The sequence below is a fragment of the Phalangium opilio genome, unplaced genomic scaffold (genome assembly GCF_054372755.1).
Source record: "Phalangium opilio isolate 3A_F unplaced genomic scaffold, DU_Popi_V2 ptg000009l_1, whole genome shotgun sequence".
NCBI classification, from domain to species: domain Eukaryota; kingdom Metazoa; phylum Arthropoda; class Arachnida; order Opiliones; family Phalangiidae; genus Phalangium; species Phalangium opilio.
The window spans coordinates 2,678,240-2,701,959 of NW_028324146.1; the positions used below are offsets into that span (position 1 = coordinate 2,678,240).

Here is a 23,720-nt window from a genome sequence, read left to right on the forward strand (position 1 = left end):
AGTTCCATTATTTCCCTTTCGTCTAGTAATCCACTAATTGATCCACCCACTTACGTTTCGTCTCTACCACACAGACACCGATGTATACTTATTTGCTTCTAAAAACAGCATTTTGTACTAGCCTTTCGTCTATACCACATAGACACAAATCTTTGTCTCCGTGGTGGCACAATTGATAGCATCCATGGAAAACTGCATTAGAATAATGTTTACGTATAACGAGATGATAGTGTTTGCACGCCAACCGTGTTATGAATAGAATTTTGTATAAGATTGAATAATTAAGAATTTTAATATAAACGCCTGCAGTTGCTTTTTAATCAAGAGAAAAATTCCATATTGGAGAGGTAAAAATTTGCTTTCCCAACTTGTTTTTAAGCAAAATTGTCTTCACCAAAGTTTAAACCCTGGTACGATCTATATATGGCAACAAGATAATAAAAGGCCAACATTCTCTGCTTTTCTCTTTCCTAATTCCTAAAGAATAGGAAGCTCGTTAAAAGTGGTTCTACCTCTAATCCTTATTTAGCTTATTGTTTAGATGGTAGATTGAACCGGTGTGGTACGGAGTAGAAACAACCGCCAAAATTAAATAAACGAGATTCTTAGAAGTGTATAAAAGTACCGTGCCGGAACATGAAGGACGTCAAAACTACAGTAGACATGGAAACGGTAAGTACTAACACACTCGCTATCCTGCCTTTGCCTCAATTAATAGCGTTTTCCTTTGGGTCCTCGCGGAGCGCTCCCATGGAGGAATAAAACTAGGAGATCCTATTCTTCAAAAACAGTCTTTAACGAAGCTGGAAACTACTACTACCATTTTTATTGCTCCTTGGGAGCGCTCCGCGAGGACACCAAGGAAAACGCTATAAGTGTAACAGCTATGTTCAGCCGCACTTTAAAATGTGAATTATCGAGCAGTATCGCGATAGTAATCGATAAATTGTTACCCGTATAGCGACATCTGTCATAACATATCGTAATTCAAATGAGGACCAAAGCAAAAAGTAATTGTGTAGCCAGCACACTGTAACCTTAGTGGAATCGATCTCATTTCCTACCACCGCTCGTCAACTTATATACAGTGCTTGGGATCTTTTGGGGACTTTGATATACCAGAAAAATTAAGGCTCTCATTTATGTCCCACCCTTCTTGTATACCGCGGTTTTCGTATCAACAAATTACCCAATTTTCGTTTTTCCTGTACGATTTATAAAATCCATGCCTAGTCTCTTTCCTTCTTGAACTAGCGAAGGATGCAACTGACTATTGACAGATTTAATTAAAATAATCAGCCTTTTTATGGAATAATTAGTTAAGCAAAAATGCGCGAAAATTAGATTATTTACGATATTTAATTTAATTGTAAATTAAGTTCGAGTTAGGTTTGAAAATTGTATTTTATTTTCAAACTATTGTTATCAAGGGGCTAACTACTTTTAGATTTCCTGTAAACCGGTTTCGGATTACGCGTAATCATTTTAGCACTGTCAAAGGTAGAACTTTTAAGGATTACGATTAATTTCTTTGGTACAGTCAAAGGTGCAGCCATATGCATTGATAACGTTAAGTCATTCGGTCCTCGATTGATATTTTATTTTTTAAAACTGATTATATGTTAAATGCTCCTGAGCTCGACAATACCAATTACAATCACATATTTTTTTTTGGATTGAAACAAACAGTGATTTATTTCTTTCAGTGGCTTTTATTAAGTGTTGTTGCACTCGTAGTGCAGTCGTCCCTATCAACAGGACCTTGGGCTTCAGGTGGTCAGCAAGGTGGTGGTTGGTCTAAAGGTGGAGCAGGAGGTGGTCAGCAAGGCGGTGGATGGTCTAAAGGTGGAGCAGGAGGTGGTCAGCAAGGCGGTGGATGGTCTAAAGGTGGAGGTGGTCAACAAGGTGGTGGCTGGTCTAAAGGTGGTGGTGGTCAACAAGGCGGTGGTTGGTCTAACGGTGGAGGTGGCCAACAAAGCGGTCAGGGAAACGGTCAATTCAAGATCGTCTACTTGCCCATTCCCATAAGAGTTAAAGGTAAGCAATCAACCAAATTTTTTATACTTCAGTTCGGGTATGCCGCATTCAAGAGAAAACTAATTAAGTGTCACCTTTTGAGAAATTGTCTGTAAAAGGGTGGTAAAATTTTATCGTATGTTGCAGGAGGTGGAGGAGGAGTCGGTAACAGTGGAGGCTGGCAAAATAGTGGTACTGGTGGTAACCTTGGAAGCGGTCACCGAGGTCAAAATGTACAGAGTAATGCCAAGGCAGTCATCCCAGCTTTTATTGCAATATCGGGAGACGGTGGCAATAATGGAGGACATAAAGGATGTGGAAGAAGACGTGGCTGGCCCTCTGGCGGCGGAGGCGGTGGATGGCGGTCATTTAGCCAAAGTGGTGGATGGAATTTGGGGGGAGGTGGTGGATTATGGGATTAAATAAATAAAAAGTGGAAACAAAAATTGGCTGATTTTAACTCGCTTTGAACAAACTATTAGGTTATAAGATATGTTCCATAAGTCTTACACTGGTTGCTAAGAGCTTGTCGTAGAAAGACTATAGTTGAAGTGTCATGGCTTGGTACCGACTAAATAGAAAGGGCTGTCACAGAATTTTAATTTCACGTTGGTGACACTTCAAACAATTCCCAAAAACCAATATCAATAGACGAGATAAGGAGATTGATAAAGTCAGAAGTGAGATGAGACTAGAAGTACTGAGCTAACCAAATTCTTCACTTGGCTAAAGTGAATATTCTTGATGAGATACCAACTGTTGGCCCTCTGGTAGCGGTTTCTGAGTTTTCCCTCCAAAACGTGAGACGCTCGAGGCGGTAGACGGCCGAACTAGATTCAAGCACCCGCGCCCGTGTTCCACGGCTTTAGGTTGAGGGGAAGGGGTAGGAAATTATTTTGGAACTCGACCAATTTTTTCTTTTTGGTGTAGGCGCGACGGAAGCGGCATAAAATCCTCAAATTTGTTCACTAGTGCCAGGATCTACTACCAATGCTAGAGCTCTTTACTTCTAGTCTCATCTTACTTCTGATAAAGTGGATACCCGCTTGTAATTAATTTAGAAAATATAAAAATATATAAATAAAGAACTCATGAACGTATACTTAAACGAGAATCATTCATCCACTGAGATGGTTTTTGCAAGAACAAAATGTAATTACGTGGTTTTGATTGTATTTTCTTGCAGTAATTCAAAACATAACATCCCCAACTAAAATAATTTTTAAATTTTTTTCTTAATATTAGAGCGGATTTTATCAACAACATTAAAAATGACGAAAATCTAAGATATTCGCTATATTTGTATATCAAACAGTCACTCAGTTTAAATAACACGGGAAGAGAAGCAAGTGTTGATAGTATTTCCTGTCTATTTCTAAGTAAGATATCGCAACAGAGAAAAGCAAAAAGCCCATAGCATCCGTGTAATGCTTGTAAAAAGGCAGGTTCTTCTAATACTACTTATTTCTCTGATTACTTTGGGCGCTCTAATCACGGAGGTGTATTGAAGAAGGAGTAGAGACTCATAGCTTCCCCTCTACTAAAATAAGCTAGACCTTATTTATCCATAAAAAGGGGTATGCATATTGACCCTCCCTCTAAAGCTAGACGAGCCCCTGTAAACAAGAAAGATGGCCGCGTACTAAAGACGTTGAGGAGGAGTATGGAGTTTGAATAACCGGAGTTTCTCAAGCGTTGGCAAATCTTATTTAATTTTACATCTTTCTTTACTATTATTTCTATTTATATTAAGTATGATATGGAAAATATAAATAAATAAAGCCAGAAAAGATGAAAACCACGCCTTCTTTTAAAGTTAAAACACGTGTTGTCTAAGAGAATAGAGAAATGACGTCAGAGATTGTTTCCATAGGCTCTGTATGCGCGAAAATGATGTGTGGTCACACTAGTACGCTAATGTCTAGGCCCGTCTCTCTACTTCTTCTACAATACATCTCCGCGCTCTAATTTTGGAATGGAAAGCTACGAATAGAATCCGTGGTAAAATATGTCGCCAGGGGATGTATGTAATACATTAGGATAATTGAATAGGGTTTCACTAGTTTCGCTCATTAACAAAAATGTTTACCCTGATATAGTTTAAATTCCCAATGAGGATAGTCATTACGTAAATAAACCCTATAACTAATTTTTTTTTCGGGTGTCCTAGATCATGGATCTTATACACTCCAAAGGGGCAGAAAAACTGGGACTTTGTCGCACATCAACATGGCATGAACGAACCAGGGGAGATTAAAGGTAAGGGCGCGAGGGGGGGACGAAATTAAGGATATGTATTTTTTCTGATTTAAATTTCACTCTAGTGCTGGGGTGACGTAAATGAATATCTGTGAGGGAAAAAATGAAATATATTCCACTAATATCACTATACGCGGGCTGCAAAATGGTATTTCTTTGCTCGTCCTTTTACAATTTTCAAAGTCCTTGCATAGATTTTCATTAACTTGCGGTTTTCTTCCATAACGTGATAATTTTATACATTTTTATGATCGAAAACATTATCATTCGAAAACCGACCTCATCGAAGGTGGATTCGAATTGAAATAGTTCCTACGTTTTAATATATTTTTGTAAGTGCAGGACTAGTGCAATTCTGCAATTTCTTAAACATTTTCGGCTTGGAAAGTTCATCATAGTATGGAAGTGTTTTAAATATTAATTTTTAGGAAGTCGGATTTTTAAACTGAGAAAAGCTTTGAGAGTTCCATCGACATCACAATCTATCTACTCTCTTGGCGCTGGTTGTTCCTGCATGGTACATTTAATCAAAAGAAATGAGTGTATATTCGATTGAAAAACCGGAAATACGTGATGGCGCTCTACCAACCATCGTTGAAGCTCCTGAAGACGAACCCACGGATATTCGGAGCTTTCTTAAACAACTATTACAAAAGTCTTCTGTTAATGGCGTTTCCCGCATAGGGTAAGGAAATGTTCCCATTAGGGGCTGTAAATAACGTAATAACCATTAGTATGACATTTCAACATTGTCGTAATACTAAATTTCTCAAGTAATATGTTGTAATTAGGTGTTTTGAGTGAAAACAGAAACATACGCTAGTTTCAGGAAATTGTAATTACAAATTATTGACTCTGCCATACCAGAGTTGCTTTTACGCACCTATTATGAAATAAGCAAGTCGGTTGGGAAAAATCTAGTTAAATGGGAACCGCACCAACACTTACATCTATAATTGATAATTCATACTTCTTGTGGGTATGTTACTTCGCTAAAAGCTTTAATTAAGTTAAAATGTAATCCTTTCTGTTTGGTTATAAATAAGATTAGTTATTTCTTCTATATAGAAATGCATGCTGAAAATGCTGGAATTTACTAGCTAATTATTTTCGGTATAGACAGTTTACTTAAAATTTAATATATCTATATCTGTATAAATCAAAGTCCTGACTGACTGACAGACTAACTGATAATCAGAGCCCAGCACAGACCGCTTGCCCTAGAGCACTGAAAACTTGCAGGAACGTTACTCATAAGTAGTAGAAAGATCCGTTGCCATCTCAAAAAATGGCGCCCAGAAATCTTCTCTATGCAACAAATCCGCGCATTTCAACCGATATCATAAATATTTATTACACTTTCCTTTAACCTATAGACGGGCTGAATGGTCTTTTGGGTTCGATTTCTTGCTATCTGTTTAAACGGCGGCCAGAAATTTAAAAACCCTTCTTTATGGAATAATGTTCGCGTGAAAAGTAGTAAAAAATGTCCCGACGGGCTGACGGACAACGCGGAGTGCCTTCGCTCCTAGTGTGCTACGGTGCTAAAAAAATATTAGTCATCAGTAAAATCTACCCATTCTTTACAACATTTTGATGGAAGTTCTTATTACACGCTAGTGACGCCGCGGGTATCAGCTAGTGTACTAACTAAATACTATTTGCTCCTTTAAAGAATTTTCTTGTATAGTTTAATCAAAGTTTAATTATTACTTTCCTAGCGATGTGAACGAGACAGCGTTAATAAACCGAAAATAAATAATTAAGGTGGACTTTTTGTGTTTAGGACGGAATCCAACTGGATCCATCGCGGTGTTTGGTCTGCAGTATTGATTCTAGGAGTTGTGGGATGCGTCATACAGTGCAATAGTTTTCTCACAAGTTACTTCTCCTATCCGGTGGTCGTTAATCTAAACGTTGAAAATAAGTGGATAGCAGAATTTCCAGCTGTCACCATTTGTACCTTAAACAGGCCAGTAAATATTTTTTCAATTATTAGTAGCAGAAATGTATATATAGATAGTAGCATTAGAAATGATTATCATCTTTCTAAACCAGCTAGAATTGATCCTTTCGTATTTGCCCCTCTTTTTCGTCTTAATGTGTCAACCAATCAAGAGCTAGACTTCAGATTATTATGTAAGCCCAATCCTAGTTCACCCTCAATGAGTTATTTGGAGCTACGTCCTATTCAAGGGGATATATAGTGCTGTGCCAAGACTCGAGTGCTCGACTCGATACTCGATAAGAGATTTTCTGAGACTTAAAAAAGTTTCGAGTATAAAACCAAGGCTCGATAAATAGTCGAACCTGCTATTCGGAGGCCTTTAACTCTGAAAATTGGATAGTAGTTATAAAAACTCTACTAGAAAGTCATTCTTATTGGTTAACAGACGGGCAGCCTCCATTTTCTGTTTACTTTGCTCGAGGTTTTTTAACTTTTTTTCCTTAGTCGGAATACGTCATTCGCGTCTGCATGACTTATCCTCACAGGATCCAATGGGAAAGCGCATAGCAATGGCGGACATGAAAGGGGTGGGGCTTACTTGTCCACTAACACCGGCGTAAAAGTAGAAGCGTAAAATCTCGCTTGTTATGCTTTCTTATAGTATATTCCTACTTTACTTATTTGTTTCGGAACAATACGGTTCTTGAATTTAAAACTACTTCTCAAACTGATTTTGTATTGAAAATATCCTATCATAACAAAGGTCTTAAATTCTTAATAGAAAGTAATATTTAATTTTTCTGTTCAGAGCTCATCAGGAAAGACTAATCGCGCTGTGCTCTACGTTCAAAATGCCGAAACCCAGTCTTTGCTACGAGATTTCGGAAGTGCAAACGAGAACAATTTTACCCTTTGCGGATAAAACCGGAGTAACGCAAACGGTAATTAAAAGTATCAAATTTAGCGCGATCAGAAAGGAACTTTTTTCTTCTTTTTGGTCGACCAATCAACGATTAGCATTACGTTACCTTATTTTCCATCTCTCTGATATGAATAGTTAGATAGATTTTTTTCTAGTACACATGTAAATAGTAAATGCAAAACGTATTAGTATTCAGAAGTTGATTTGGCATGAATTTTCGTTGTTACTTTTGTAGATCTTCCAGAAATTAAATGCATCGCGGTGTCGATCGGTGGTCACTTTCACCAGCTGTACTTTAGCTTTAATCGCTTCTTTCAGAGAATCTATTTTGTTAAGACTAATACGGATCACGATGCCGTCATGCATTAAATATCGCAGCTTCCCTGTTCTCTGATAAACCAACGTAATACCAGAAGTTTATGACTTCTTATCCTGGGAAGTATTGGAACCATATCCGGAACCATCTCTGTTAGCCAACTTATTATTAGGTCCGATCACCGCGCCACCTACGGCGCTTCTCTCATTTTGAGCTGGCAGGCTGATTTGCGCGCCAGCAGCGGGCAAGAAACGAAACTTTAGGGTGTGTCCTGTGGTTTGAGGTAACGAATCAGAAACGGTGACAAGAACAGCTGGTTTAACAGAGTTTGCTAGAAATTTCGGTCAAACTAGTGTGGGGTCCTAGGCCCACGGATTGTAATGAATTTTGATAGAGTTCTAGACAGACGGCTTTTCAACGATTGGCGCTGAAGAAGTTTTGAACACGCCAAACAGTTTGAGTGCCACAGCCTCTCGGCGTTTCAGTAGATTAGATCGTTTTCCTAGAGGGGAGGAAACTTTCGACCCTCTTTTACGATTGCCATAGGCAATTTTGACTAGCAGGGATGGATACTATATAAAGCCTTCGTGTCCAATACTTCCCAGGATAAGAAGTCATTAACTTCTGGTAATACCGAAAAAAGGTTTAGTTGTTAAAAAGCGCAGCGAAGGAAACCGGTGTTGCCGGTTTATTGAGCGTATGCAACAAAATTTACAATGCACCTTCCTTTATTTCTATACATATAGATTACATTGCACACGTAAAAACGGTCTTGGTTTTTGAATGTTGACTTTTGATTTGTACATTGCAGGGTATGAAGAGCTTTGTTCGATGTGCCGACTTTAAGATTAAAAATTTCTTACAAAAGAAGAAAGCAAGTACATTGAGACTGTTATCAGGGTATGCGGAACTTTCGGACAAGTTACGAAGAGAAGTTGGTCACCAGTTCACGGATTTCATCACAAAATGCTCGTTTAACGGTGATCCATGCTCCGAAAAGTAAATTTAAAATAAACACATCTATTGTGGAAATATTTCTTATAGAATGTAAATTTCAGAAATTTTACTTCATTTCCAAGTCTAACTCTTGGCAATTGTTTTACGTTCAACGGTAAACAAAGCGGTGTGAAAGCCTTAACCACACAATCAGTAGGAATAGAGTCTGGTATAATAACTAGTATATTTAAGATTATAACAAATAATTACGACACTTGAAATCTTAAGGAAAGTTTGTTCTCAACTGTACAAAAATATATTAATGCTTCGTGTTTATACCGATAGACCATACCTTTAATGCCATAGGAAAAGCAAACAACACAGGAGCCGGGCCGCCATATTAGGCTAGTTCACTCGCGCCAAGAAGCACCGACTAGCTTCTCGTGTGTAGCGAACGCGAGCTCCATCTGCTGTTGCCTCTTGGCGCGAGGGAACTCTATTAATGTGTCGGCCCCTCCCTGGGCGTTGGTTTCTCGGCAAGTATTTAATAGAATGGTCTATGTTTCTCCGTCACCAAGGACAAAAAAAGTGGTGTGTGGAAGGCGAAATAAATAGATTTTTTCAACTTAGAATCTTTATCAGGCCATTATCTGAGCCTTTCTGCTTGAATGAAAGAGGATGTGTTCAAACCGTCTACATGACGCCAGGAATTATTTATTTAAACTTAGAACTCACGTGATATCGAATAACTAATGAGAAGTCAGGAAGGATGAGCTGCCGGTTTTATGAAGTTTTAAGCCCTTCCCCTTACCTTCAACCAGATGTTAGTATGTGGTCTATGAGCGCTTAAAGATTCAAAGTAGAAGAAATCTATGTATTCCTGGAGGAAGTCATGTTTTACTCGAAAACACAATTTCGTTGAAATATCTGTTTGAATGTCCTAGTTATTGTTATAGTCATAAGTTTATAAGATATGTTCCATAAGTTTGTCACTGGTTACTGAGATCTTGTCACGAAGTGACGTCGGTGAAACGTTATATAGTTTCTCGTAAAGCGACGCCTAGTGAGGCGCTGTAAAAGACTTATTTCATTCTAAATAGGAAGATGTACTGCAAAACTGAGTGTAGTCGTACTTATGGAACAGATCTTATAAACTTATGTTATTGTACTTATAATGATAGAAGAACATTTTATGCAATCAACTTAATTTCAGGCTTGCATTTGGAGTTAAATTTCCAAAGAAAGAACTATATTCGAATTACAGAGAATGTTGGTGCGAGAATTAGCATACACGACCACCAAGAAACTCCGATCCCAGCTGAGGATGGTCTCAATATATCACCTGGCTACGAGACTCTAATAGCGACTAAAAAGGTATGTATAATCACGTGACTCAAGAGTGTATAAATTAGGATACCCACTTTCACGTTACCGCACATTCGTCACTGTTCTTAAAAGTCGGGACTAGAGAGAAATCGCGGCGCCAGATGTGACAATCTAAATTCTTAACGTCAATAGACCAGGGCGTAATGGCTGCGTCAGTGACTCTCCCAAACGGGTTCTTTCGACGCGTAACATATATGTAACATATAGGCCTAATCTCTTCTTGGTGCGATAACTGACATTTTAAATACGTTGTTTCGCCCAGCATACCCCTGACAACACTTGAGAAATTGGCCCAAATAAAGACAACCTTGGGCCAAAACTTAGCGTTCCATCTCGCTTTTTGGCACCTGCGCTCAAGGCTTGGGGGATCATGAGAGTACGCCCTCCCCCCCTTGTATGCCCCGATACTGTGGGTTGCTTACATCGAATGGGTCTGTTGGAACTTCGATATCGCATGTAAATCTGGGTGCCCTTGCAGCAATCCTAATTTAAAATCGCCATAAGTTTGGTTTTTAAACATTTAATAATTATACTGCTTCATTGTTTCAAAGACGGTTATACGCAGACTTCCCGCACCTTACAAAGACAAGTGCTTCGATTACGTTTCGAGCAATAGAGATTCTCTTAGTCAAGAAGTAATGTTGGACAAATAATTTCAATGGCAAATAAATATAACAGAAAGTGGGGCACTGAGTAGGATAAAATGCTTCGGTAGTGTTCAGAATCATGTTTACAACGAACAAGCAGCGCTCTACCATGATATTACGTGACACGAAAATATTTCGGCTTTTCGGGCAATGAAGCAGTTAGAATATTTTAACTTCGTTATGTTCGTAGATTTCGTAGTGCAACATTGTTAACAAAGAGGAAAAGTGAATCACACCTTACTGCATCACTTTCTGTTATATCTATTTCACTTTGTTAACAAGTTGTTTAAAATATTTAAAATAATTTCGACTAGAGTTGCTTTCGCTCGTGTTTTCAAAACCAGACAACTCAAATGTGCAATTGCACCAACCCTTTTTTGAGAAGCTTGTCCAAATGGAATATGAGAGTATGCAATTTGACAAGTGAGAAAGATGGTATGCCTTTTAATTTATTACCTAGTTTTAATTTCTAACAATCAATATTTTCAATGTCTCCGTATTTCAGTTTGCTGTTTGGAAAATGTTGAGGAAACTCTACAAAATAGTGAAAGTGGAACGCTGTGCGACTGCCCATTGCCATGCGTGTAAGTGCTCCAATTTTGATCTGCAGATCTGTAAATTTCTGAAATTGATGAGAAATAGTTGCGTCTACTATGAAACAACTAAGCTGGGCTAGAGAGATTAACAATTAACAGGGTTTAATTTCGAGTTAAGTTTTCCTGGGATATTTTCTTTTTGCATTACTATAGCAAGAAGAGGAAATTTTTGTTACTTTTAGGATCGTGATTTTAATCTCTCCGAATGACGTATGTCACGGAGAGATATTACATTGGATGTGTTTCTGTGTGTCTGTCAACGCGTTTGCGGATAGTAAATCAGAGCAAACGTGTTCGCAATTTCCGGAGTCCGGACCACGTTCGAAGTTCACATAAATTGTACTTCATTATGTTATCTATCTCACTTAAGCGCCAATCATTCATTACCCATTCATTGCTACGATAAGTTTATGAAAATAGAGTAGAGCAGTTTATTTAGGATAGTTCGAAAAAGATGGTTTTAGTGTGATCCTCTCAATAACGGAAGACGGTTGATTTTTAATAATGGTAATCAACAATGACAACTTAAGTGCGACCAGAAGTAACCAACTTCTTCACTTGGCGAAAGTGAATATTCTCGATAAGACACCAACGGTTGGCCCTATGGTAGCGGTTTCTGAATTTTCCCTACAAAACGTGAGACGCTCGCGGTGGTAGACGGCCGAACTAGATTCAAGCACTCGCGTCCGTGTTAAACGGCTTTAGGATGAGGGGAAGGGGATTGGAAATATTTTTGGAACTCGACCAATTTTTTTCTCTCTAGCGTAGGCGCGATGGAAGCGGCATAAAATCCTCAAATTTGTTCACTAGTGCCAGGATCAATTACCAATGCTAGAGCTTCATACTTTACTTCTAGTCTCATACTACTTCTGGCGCGACGCACTTAAACGTATTTAACGATGTAAAGATAGCTTACAAAACCTTAAAAGTTTTTCAAAATATTAAGTAAAATATGGGAATATGGGAAATATTATTCATAATTTCGATGTTCTTTGTAGTTATGGAGCCATAAAGTTCCGTTTCATTTCAATTATCCAAGAACATCTTTTGATATTAACATTTCAAATCGGAGAGCATACTGATAGGCTTATACTTAATATTTAGAAAATTGGTTAAAAACTACGAATGCTATTCCTAAGGAAGGTTTGAGTTACATTTCTGGCTGTCATTTATCAAGTTAACCGCGGATTGGAAAAATCTTTCTTACTTTTCTAAAAATCAATCATTTATTTACTAAGAAACTATATTAATTACAGAAAAAACTACTATGAAACAGAGACGTCTTTCTCAGTATGGCCATCAGATAAGGTTATTAAAAAGAAACTACAGGAAATAAAGCAGACCGAGGATGAACCATACCCAAATATTGACTTCAGCTATGACTTCAAATATACTACAACTAGTACAGTAAGTTTGTATATATATATAGGAAAATGTCCGAATCTCCATGGAGCGAGAATGGTGCATTGCAATGTTTGCGGATGTTCTAAAAGATGGTGCATGTAAAATCCTAAGAGCCATTATAGGGACTCTTAAGTTGTCGGCGGCAAACCGTTGAATGTTTTATTTTTATTTTGAAATAGCCACCCAACCCCGCCCCTTCCTCCCAATCATTGACGTCAGCAGCTGAAGAGGAATTATTTCCTTGTTGTATTGCAGTTCCTCACATTCGGTATTTCGGTTAAATTCGCTCGTGATTGGTTATGAGCCGCCCCACTCGGACGTTTCCCCAGTCCCTATTTCTGAGAGTCCGAGACCCCCACTGCGTTTGCTAGAACCGTCGACCGTAGCAATAGCAAAGGCATTGTTATAGGCCCTGTTGTATCACGTGCCGGATGGGGCTGAACAACACAAAAATAGGAAAGTGCCTTAACACTATTTTCCCGGACAACTTTTTCATAAACAAAAAAAAAATTCAACGATGAGCTGATATTTTTACAGATCCTTTAACTCCGTTTATAGGATATTGTTAACCAATATACAAAATATTAGAGGAATAAGTAAACTCGCACGAATAATATTCCGTAAGGTTTTCTACATTTCTGACCGTCATTTTTTAAAATAGTTGCAGGTTTTGAAATTTTTCCCACTGCTTAAAAGTAACGTCTCTGTGAATATTGGTCAGCTTCCTATATGAATCGTTTTGAGCTAGGTGTGGATTAGAAAGTCACGATCTTTTAGATATACAGGGTGTTTGTGAAAAGTCCATCAATAATGAAAGGGCGTATTTATTGGGCCATTTTGAGTCGAAAATGTTCTATGACATTTAGCCGTCCGAGCCACGGTTTTCGAGTTATGATTTGAATATTATAGGGATGACCCCTTCATTAAATTAGCGCTGTCTTTCAATTTCTAAATTAAATTTAAGGGGTCATCCGTAAATTACTCCAATCATAACTTGAAAACAGTGGCCCGGACGGAAAAATGTCATAGAACATTTTCGACTCAAAATGGCCCAATAAATACGCCCTTTCATTATTGATGGACCTTTCACAAACACCCTGTATTTAAGTGAAAACCGATTCCCAATAGACTATTTCATTAAATGCATTTAGACAAATACAATACAAAATATCAAATATTATTTCCTTACCACCAATCGCCAGTTGTTAGCCTGCTCACATTGCCTCTAGCGGTGCTTCTTTGAACGAGGAAAATAACCTGCCCCCCCCTTTCATGTTTGTGGCGTATCTGTACGAATTAATGGAATGGTCTATTTCATATTGAAGGTTGATGCCACTAGTGAACAAGAACCGACTACAACAGACGATTCTATTTTGGAGCCATATCCAAGCAGAGGACGCTCGAGATTTCCCTGGGAAGATGAAAGCCAGTATCAAGACGAGGAAGACGCAGGGGTTCCCATAGGAGATACTAACGACGACGCAGGGGTTCCCATAGGAGATACTAACGAAGACGCTGGTGACATTGATGACCTTCAAAGTCCAAATGTGGAAAATTCATCCTTTATTCAACAATTCGAAGAAAATTTACAAGTCATTCAACAGGAGTTTCTAAGGAAAAGAAGATCGAATCGTATTCGAGTTCAAAGAGAGGCGTCAAAGGAAAATGAGGAGTTTAGGTATATTGAGGCAATTTTTGCATTAACGTTAAAGGTTCCGGCATATATTTTTGGTTAATTGCGAACTTAGTTTTACTCTTTTTTCACAATGTACAGTAGATATAATGACTACGTTCAGTAACCCTAAACGAGAACAGCCCGGCTCATTGAGTTTGTTTTGGCAAGGCTACACGTTAAGTTATTAAACGTTTTTTAGTATACGTTGTTCAGTCTTTGTCAATTGGCGTTGTTGCCACTTTACAAAACTTGTTTAATAAGTTTATATATGCTGGTTCGTATTTTTTAGCATTTATTCGAAAAAATGGATCCCAGCTCACTAGCTAACCAATAGGCCAGGCGCTGGGAGTCCAGTCCAAACCCGCTAGTAACTACTTATCTGAACTAAAACCCGCCCAAAAATGGCGACCCTGAACCTCGACTTTATTGAGCTTTCTAAAGCATGAAGAGATAGTTTTTAAGTTCCGCGTTTCTATGCAGCCCATGCAACGAATCCCAATTTAAAGGCCATAAATACGTATTTTTTTCGGAATTTTCCAAACTCCCCATCCTTAATAGTCTACGTGGTAACGCTTCGAATTTGATTATCACTTTTCTCATTGGTTCGAACATAGCGCTTTTAGATCCTTCATTCTCTCCAATGTGATTTAACTATATATTTTCACAAACACGATTGAACTTGGGCTTTAAAACAAATGAGGATTCACAATAGCTTTAAAAGTAAAAACAGATGTCCAAAACAATAAAAGTGTCTTCGTGTTTTGAATACATATTAAATACATAAAAAAGTAGTAATGTCCTTTTAGCATCAAAACAGTAAAATATAAATAAATAAGTTCCTCTATGAAACGTAAAAATACTGACGGTTTCGAACCATGAAAAAATGCCGAACTAAAGGTTTAAGAGTTAAATACTATATCGAAAAAATTTTAAATTTCAAGAACCGTCAATCGCGCAGATTCAACATCTCATGGCTTATGAACTTTCAGTAAAATTTCATTGAAATCTAAACATGAAGTACGAAATTGAGGTCAGGGCTGAGACCGTTGACGGTTACTGAACGTAGCCCATGTCAGAATGCTTTTCTTTTCTTTTTAATTTTCCAAAACCTTTTCAAAAATTAGAAGTGATCGGGCCAAGGTTCGTATATTTTACAAGACCCTTGAAAGTGTTACCTACGAACAACTACCGATGTATCAGGTAAAATTGAAATCTCAGAAGTATTTCCCGCTAAACTCTCAAAAATATCTGAATTTTATTGCAGGATTCTGAATTATTTAGTCAAATGGGAGGTCAACTTGGATTATGGCTAGGAGTGTCACTCATTGCAATTTTCGAATGTTTCGAAAGCGCACTTATGCTACTTCATTTTATTTTAAGAAGAAAAAAGGTCAAATAATTTGAATAATCGTTATACGTCCACAATGGGCGTGAAGTAGAAAATAAGTTGGTCGAAATAACTCACTTGCATAGCTAAGGTCATTGCACTATTTTTAGGCATACCAGATCATTATTTCACATATATTGCAATAAGAAACTCTTCTTTAAAACGTACCTACGTTCAATCATAAGTTTCATAAGTATGGCACTAGCTACACTTCGTAATGCTAGAGACTTACTGAGAACTAGTTGGGGAACGACGCGAGAATTGACAACACTCGGTTTTGCATGCAGTCGATCTTCCTATTTATTCTGCATTACTAAGCCTTTGACAGCGCCTTTGTATACCAGATCATTTGTTTTCACAAACGTTGCAATAAGAAACCCTGCTTTAAAAACTTACCTACGTTCAATCATGAAATATGTTTCGTTAGTATGGCACTAGCTATACTTCATAATGCTAGAGACTTACTAAGAACTAGTTGGGAACGACGCAAGAATTGACAACACTCGGTTTCGCAGTCCATCTTCGTACTTAGTCTGCATTACCAAGCCTTTGACAGCGCCTAACCAGGCGTCGCTTTACGACAATCTTTGACGTTTCATCTATGTCACTTAATGACAAGCTCTGTAACCACCGACAAACTTATGGAACATACCTTATAAGCTTATGGTTCAAACCGCAGTAGTAGTTGGGTACTTTCATATCAGTCTAGTTTAAAGTTTTATTAAAATCTATTATATATGTTATGTAAATCAATCATGAAAATGTCAATACTGGCATCAATGCTTGTAACGGTTCATGTTACTAATTAAATTTTTTTTTTTACCAATGACATCAGCGGTAATTTGAATTAAGGTTGGCGTTTTATTACTTCCTAGCTACATTTATGTCTTATTTTAACTTTTGATCGATATAAAATTTCTTATCGAAAGCTTTACATAATCTCATTATTATGGTCAATCATTGAAAGTAAGATTGAAGTGGACTAATCTGGAATTTTCTTACTTATCAATAGGTACATCTGATTTAAAACCGTGCTTTAAAGCCATTACTACGTCACCAGAAAGCGAGTAAAACCTTGCTGCGATGGCCATCGGCCCTCCTTTTGATATTTGACTATAGAGTATCAAACGTTATTTATTATTAAAGAAAAATGTTCGTTTATTTGCGAAACTAATTAATCATTTCAAAAAGGCATTACATTGTATCACCTTAAATATTCATAAAAGACACATCATGTTAAATTATTCCGCAGGCTAGTTAATGGCCCAGGGTTGTTCGATTTAAACCAAGGGATTTTTTTTTAAATCTTCTGATTAAAATCAAGTATTTATTTTTATTTTTAAAAAATGTTTTCTAAGATTCCAAGAAATATTTTAAGAAATCTATTTTTTTGATTTTTTTTTCAAAAATTCAGAAAAAAATCAACAACCCTGGAACTTAATGCAAGAAAAATGTGGACTTATATGTAGGTCAGAATGTTTTTGCTTTCAACTGGAAAATTTTCAGTCAAAAATTATTCATAAACTCTAACTGCTTTATAGTTTACGTTACGGATTTGAACTTCATTTGCTTTATGCCAAAACATGAACCAACATTGACTAAAATCTTGTTCTATCACACTTGGAAAACTTTCCTTCCAATGTCGTTAATTTTAATGGATTTTTTTTCATTACCTATGGGTTTTGAGTTAATAATGGATTAAAATGAAAAAGTAATGGTAAAAACCATATCGTATTGGATCAACTAATAAAGTAGAGTACGTAAGAAATGAAGATGAAGATTTAAAGGAAAAGTTCAGGTAACGTAACATTACACATTAAAAGAATGGCCCATTTCTAAATATAGAAGGAAAAATATTTAAAAAAAAAGATTATCTCTTATTACAAAACCATTAGCATTTAATCAGTCTTAAAAACGAGGACTACTACGCCATCTGCCATTGATTTAGTGGCGTCTGCTAAACCGAACCTCTTAGCCCTGCGGGATAGGTTGAATTCTCACAGGTAAGGGTATGAGAGGTTTGGTTTAGTGGTGTCTGTCGGCACAGTAGCCCTCGCTTTTAAGACTAAATATTGCTAGTTAATTTGTGATAACCGATTTTAATTTTTTGGGTTTTTTTTTCTTTTATATTTAGTAAATGCCGTTCTTTTAAGGTATAACCAGGGATAGATTTAATTTTAGAAGTAGGAATTGAGAACGGCTAGTATTTACTTCAGTCCGACTCTTAGCCCAGTATACTAGAGCCCTACCTCCAACACGTAGCGAAAAGTTTAAATTATCTTATTGATAACGTTGCTGACGGGAACGGCGAAAAATACGTAATTTCTTTCTACCTCTGTCGCTATGACCCGCCTCTTCTTTCATACCCCCCCCCCCTCCGTCCCGTGGAAGAGGGTCCGGGACTTTGACGCGCTCCCACATAACTCTGTTCTCCATTCCTTTCTTCTCAAATTAAATCTATCCCTGGTATAGCAAATTTCATGATTATTTTTAAAATTAAGCAACAGGAAAATCTCGTAAGAGAAAGGTTGTGCTAGGATTTTTGGTTTTAAGAATAGCTCATAGACTTATTCTTCTATATAATAAGCCTTCGTTATTTCGTCCAATGTTGGGTCTTATAACGTCATGTAACTTAGTCGGAAACATGAACTTTAAGCTTTGATTGTAAAACACATCATATGTTTCTGTTCATGGCATACACATAAAATATATTCCTTTATTTCCGCTTTTGTGTCGTACACGAGATTTTTTTTTATAAAAATCAATAATAAAACGGCAGGAGCTATATTATAATGTGTGACGAAAGAATGAGTTCAATTGAACTGGTTTCGTTGCGATGCGAAAAATTTATTACTCATGTCAAGGCGCATCATACAAACACTAGTGTTTTAACGAAGCGGATTCAAACTAATCATCTCATTCATTTTTCAACTTAATTATACCATCGTTTTATCATAAATCGCTGCGACGCATTGGTCTAAGCTAAAAATGGAAGTCCTGGAAGAGCTACCGCGATATTTCAAATACAGGTATATTATGATTGGTGTACGTTGTATCAGCAGTTCCCGAAATAGCAATCGCGATTCCAGAAAAAACCGGCGTTGTTCAGAACCGCTGTTTCCGATAAAGCGGCTGCTTTTTTAGAAATAGAGGCTGTTACATAGGGAAATGGCAATGTCAATCTAAAGTTTTGAACAATTCTTAACCCTACAGCAGAGATAATTTATAATAGGGAGTGGAAGCTCTTGCCCTTGACAGTGCTAAATACAATGTAGCTCAAACAAGTAGGCTGCGACGCTAAAACTGGCCAGGTAAATTTCCGATCACATGACTCTGCTTTAATTTTAAAGTTTGCCCTCAATCACTATTGGTTGTACAATTACCCAATAAGGGTTCGAGATTTCGAGTGCGATTGGCGCCATTTGGAGTTATTTTAAGTCAGCCGTTTCAATTTCCCTAAAATGGTAGTGCCCATCTCCCCTAGACCCTCCCGCAACATTCTAGACCTACCCTAGAGGGAGGGGCCACAAAACATTTTACCGGAAATAGACCTGGCCAGTTTTGCTGAACACGTGATTTTTGAGCTACATAATATTCCTCAGTTTCCGCTACCCTATTATAAATTCTCTCTGCCTACAGTTTGCCTTACCTATTAAGTACAAATAGATCATAATACCCAATGTCAAGTTGGCCTTTGTCTAAACACCTTGTTTTTTTATAAAACCAATTTCTTTAAACGGTCGTTTAAGCCATTTTTACCTCTCCGAGTGACGTATGTCACGGAGAGGTATTACACCGGCCGTGTCTGTCTGTCTGTGTGTCTGTCTGTCAGACCCCACGTGACCGCGTTCGCAGTTTACAAATCGGAGCAAACAAATACCCGATTTCCGGAACGCGTTCGCGGTTCACGGAAATTTGGCCATTCATCTTCCAACACCAGTCTTTACTAACTGGCTTCTAAGGACCACAATCTGCTAGTCTTTGTCCATCCCACATGGACACCAGCCTGTAGTTATGGGCTCGTAAGCACCACCATCTTCTGTTCTTCGTCAATCCCACATTGACACCAGCTTCTAAGCACCACCATCTTCTGTTCTTCGTCAATCCCACATTGACACCAGCTTCTAAGCACCACCATCTTCTGTTCTTCGTCAATCCCACATTGACACCAGCTTCTATGCACCACCATCTTCAGGCCTTTGTCCACTCCGGCTTCTTCCACATCGTTATCGTTTGGTTTTAAGATATACGCGGCGATCGGCTAGGGTTACGAGAAACGTCTAGCTTCCCAATGGCAGGGCTTCCACCATCGGTTCACGCGAATGCGTTTTTATCTATTATTATAATGGAAACGAATCGTATATATACCCCAAAATTTGAAGAAAGCGGCAAGAGGGGTACCCTTCACTTTAAACGTCAATATTAGCAAAGTTTCGAAAGATAATAGGAACAACTTTATTTTAAACGATTTAACTATTTTTAAAGTTATTTACTGGCGATTAAAATAATTAATATCATTTATATTTAATTAATTATTTAAGATAAACTTATTTTTATGTAATGACACAAGTGAGAGTTTATATAGAACGAGTAATGAAGATTGCATCCGAATCGAAACACTACACGCACATCAAAGTTAATATAAAACGAGTAGGATGATAAGATCTCTTACAAAACGATAACATTTCCTTTTTGCAGAATATTAAATGGAAATATTTTAAATATTTTTCGGCATTACGATTCTTTAAGTAGTTGTGTAGCTATAAAGCTCTGTTTCATCTTAATATTCCAAAAACATCTTTTGATATTAACATTTGAAATTTGGTGTTTACTTTTTAATTCAGCTTTACTACATTTATATATATTGTGTAATCGCATTTTTTACATTCATTTGATAATATGGGTGTTAATTCTTCATCTATTCACAAGTATTGAAACGATTGGGTCTGTGAAATAAGATACCCTAGATTTAAACTAGAAATGACCTTGTTTCGCCTCCTCTTATAGGAGGTGTTAACGGTTCAGAGTGAGCCGAAAGTTAAATACACCCTTCAGTGATACATTTTAGGTCCTCATTAGAATTATTGAGGATACAAAGGAAATTGTTAAACGCTTAAGCCTTTGCTAAAGACCTTGGCAATATTTCGCCAATTTGAACTATGTATTTCCGGTTTTTCTCATTGGCTGGTGGACTTGTGTTTAGAAAGTAAATTTGTCTCGGCTCGGAGAGGTTTATTTTGGTTTCCCAACTTGTTTCTCTAGAAACTAATTTTAGCATCTTCCCATTTTATTTCTTGTATGTTTTCTTCCCATCCATATTTTTTTATTCCGTTACGCGTGACTCTTTGATTCATACAAGAAACCATACACGGACCCAAATATCTTTTTGTTTGTGTCCAATGGTATTCGCCTATTATAAACCTCTGATTGAAATTATCCTCATTAATACATTTACTAATACATTTTACAGATTCATTAACAAAACTGAAGCGGTTATAGGAGTAATTGCAGTAAGTCGAAGTTTACAAGTTTGTATACAGAAGACTTTCCAAATTCATGAACTAATTTATTTATCACACATAAGGCGCGTCGCTGGTCACAGGTCCACTTTAAAATAACTCCTTGTTTCCCACCCAAAGAAGATTCAAGTGTCAGGCAAACTTTGTCCAGTCAATGGTTTCAGCAGAAGTAAGATGAGACTAGAAGTAAAGAGCTCTAGCATTGGTAAGGGAATTTTATAAAATGTGAGATGAGAATGAAAGTGGTATAGTTTGCATACTACCCACGGTATGAGTGGTTCCCTACAAAGGTCGTTAAACAAGGTCCGGGTAACCGCCAAGTCTTCACTATTGGGACTTGCGGAATAGAGATTTAATAGGTCGTTGTCTAGGGGAATTGTCTTCGATATTTAATAAAATCAAAAGCGCATAGATCAGAAAGTGAAGTTTAATGTTCTTCACTTTCTGTTCTATGCGCTTTTGGTATAGCAAAGTTAAAATTTGCTGGCAATGTTAAAATCTTACGTAACAAAATATCTGATGATATGACACTTAATGAAAAACTTCCTTTTAAAACATGATTCCACCAAACAATTTGTCAGTCAAAACTCTGGTAGAAGCAAAAGCGCATAGATCAGAAAGTGAAGAACATTAAACCTTTCCAGCCTTTAGCAACGGTATTCGTGTAAAATGAGAAGCAAGGGGGGACAAAAATGGGTGGTTTGTGAGCCTCGTTTTAAACTACCAATCGAATCAGAGATATATAAGGTCATCGTTAATGTCACGTGACAAGCGGAAAGTAGTTCGCGATGGTAGCGGCTCCTGGGGATAGTGGGGAATACTATTGAGAAATCGGCTGCTTAACTAGGCTTAACGGTTGTTCTTTAGCGCTCTTTCGGATCAATCGTCGTGGAGTTTCGTTAAGTTGAATTTTGATATTGTTTTTCATGCATTCTATTGCACCTTTAAGTTTTCCGTCTTTATCAATCAGGAAAAAGTCATCCTTTTCGTAGCTTTCTAAAATGTTTGCTAAATTCAAATCTGACATTTTGACAAATGTGCCGATTCCCGACTACCTAAATGACTAGATTATATTAAGCCTTGGAATTAAACTATAGCAGACGACATGGAAATAAAGAAATAAGTGAACTATATTTTCGAGCCAACTTACGCATGTACCTTGTGTAAAACTACGCGAAAGTAACTCTCCGCTGCGGAATAAGACCAACTCTTCCCGTCGCTCTGTAAGGGGGACGGAAATCTTGAATCGACTAAGGGAACTCATTTTTCACGTTGCGGTTTAGGCTTCTCGTTCTTCACTTTCTGGTTATCTATGCGCTTTTGATAAAATGTGGAAAGAGAAATAGCTAGGATTTTAGGGTTGCCAAAGAACATAATGATTTATTTATAAAATAATTAACACACCTTAATGGTATCTAAATATAGACGTGCGTACGCTTCCTTATGGTTATACATGATTACCAACGAATCTTAAGGATTCTACTAAACAGAGATATTTAATAATGAAATGATAAAAATAACCCATTTAAATGGGAGGGATACTTAAGTTCAACTTCGGTCCTCGTGTTAGAGTCCGATTCCAAAAAGGTGAGGTATCCAGCTATGGCGATTCGTTTTAATTAACGCGCAAAAAACAGATAATTTCTTTTCGCATAATCGTTTTCGCGCACAACAGCGATACGCGATTCGGCTCGTGGTGGCTTACACGGGTCTATTCTACTTTTCTCGGCGGCGTTACTTCGGTGCTGGCGGGCCCAACTTTTAAACATTAGTCGCGAGACTTAAACAGCTCGATCTTTCGCCGTGGACGTCCAAAGATAGTTAACATGTTTCTCACTTCTTTTTGACCTGGTCCTCCGAGTTCTTATTGTTCGGACCTTCTCTTCTGACCTCGTGTGGTATTCCTTTTTACCTTCTACGTCACCTCGTCATGGGTTTTCTCTGTACGTCAGAGGTGTTTTTCTTCTTTACCAAAAATATTATGCAGGTGTATTTACTTAACTTATACAATGGGATAGGTTTGGCAACCCTGTTTTCCTAGTTATTTTTGAAAGGGAAATAACCTTTTCGTGTGGGGAGAGTTTAGTTTAAAGGGGTCATCCCTGCAAGTTCAACAGCTGACCTTAGCGGAACGAATGGACTGAATGGGGCGAACAACCTCTGCAGTAGGTGGAACTCCCATTTTGGGTAGCTACTAAAGGGTTTGATTTGTCAAGGTGTCTTGAATTCCCGCACTCAAGAGTCCCCTGACCGAACAATACCCCTAGTTTCTTTGAATAGTTATTTTCTTTTATTTGGTTCTTTTAAAATTAGGAACGAAAGGTAAAAATAGGTTTTTAAATTTTGAAATAATTTGGAAATAAATTTAATGTTTATATTTGACCGTTACAAGTAGATCCTGGTACTAGTGAACAAATTTGAGGATTTTATGCCGCTTCCATCGCTCCTACACTAGAGAGAAAATAATTGGTCGAGTTCCAAAACATTTCCTACCCCCTTCCCCTCAACCTAAAGCCGCGGAACACGGACGCGGGTGCTTGAATCTAGTTCGGCCGTCTACCGCCACGAGCCTCTCACGTTTTGGAGGGAAAATTCAGAAACCGCTACTAGAGGGCCAACCGTTGGTGTCTTATCAAGAATATTCACTTTCGCCAAGTGAAGAATTTGGTTACCTCGATACTTCTAGTCTGATCTTACTTCTGGTTTCAG

At 37.6% G+C, this 23,720-nt stretch overlaps 2 protein-coding genes across 2 annotated transcripts; both read left to right on the top strand.

The window, feature by feature from the left end:
- Window positions 1-548: 548 nt before the first annotated feature.
- LOC149713150 (uncharacterized) lies at window positions 549-2,438 on the top strand. Its single transcript, XM_089849455.1, has 3 exons — window positions 549-672; window positions 1,707-2,037; window positions 2,164-2,438. Exons 1-3 carry the CDS (start codon window positions 637-639, stop codon window positions 2,436-2,438), a joined length of 642 nt encoding a protein of 213 aa, XP_089705581.1. The 5' UTR covers window positions 549-636.
- Window positions 2,439-4,127: 1,689 nt separating this feature from the next.
- On the top strand, window positions 4,128-16,163 carry LOC149713151 (FMRFamide-activated amiloride-sensitive sodium channel-like). Its single transcript, XM_089849459.1, has 13 exons — window positions 4,128-4,144; window positions 4,187-4,275; window positions 4,810-4,960; window positions 6,062-6,247; window positions 7,032-7,164; window positions 8,273-8,460; window positions 8,520-8,626; window positions 9,611-9,771; window positions 10,335-10,423; window positions 12,283-12,433; window positions 13,756-14,108; window positions 15,230-15,305; window positions 15,370-16,163. Exons 1-13 carry the CDS (start codon window positions 4,128-4,130, stop codon window positions 15,502-15,504), a joined length of 1,836 nt encoding a protein of 611 aa, XP_089705585.1. The 3' UTR covers window positions 15,505-16,163.
- The last annotated feature ends 7,557 nt before the right edge of the window (window positions 16,164-23,720 follow it).

What these genes read in the sequence shown, in the direction of transcription:
- LOC149713150 (XM_089849455.1), top strand. Translation starts at nt 637, where the DNA reads ATGAAGGACGTCAAAACTACAGTAGACATGGAAACG. An exon ending in CTACAGTAGACATGGAAACG is followed by an intron (nt 673 to 1,706) that starts GTAAGTACTAAC and finishes TATTTCTTTCAG; the next exon opens with TGGCTTTTATTAAGTGTTGT. An exon ending in CATTCCCATAAGAGTTAAAG is followed by an intron (nt 2,038 to 2,163) that starts GTAAGCAATCAA and finishes CGTATGTTGCAG; the next exon opens with GAGGTGGAGGAGGAGTCGGT.
- LOC149713151 (XM_089849459.1), top strand. An exon ending in TCTCTTAGTCAAGAAGTAAT is followed by an intron (nt 10,424 to 12,282) that starts GTTGGACAAATA and finishes TATTAATTACAG; the next exon opens with AAAAAACTACTATGAAACAG. An exon ending in AAGGAAAATGAGGAGTTTAG is followed by an intron (nt 14,109 to 15,229) that starts GTATATTGAGGC and finishes TTCAAAAATTAG; the next exon opens with AAGTGATCGGGCCAAGGTTC.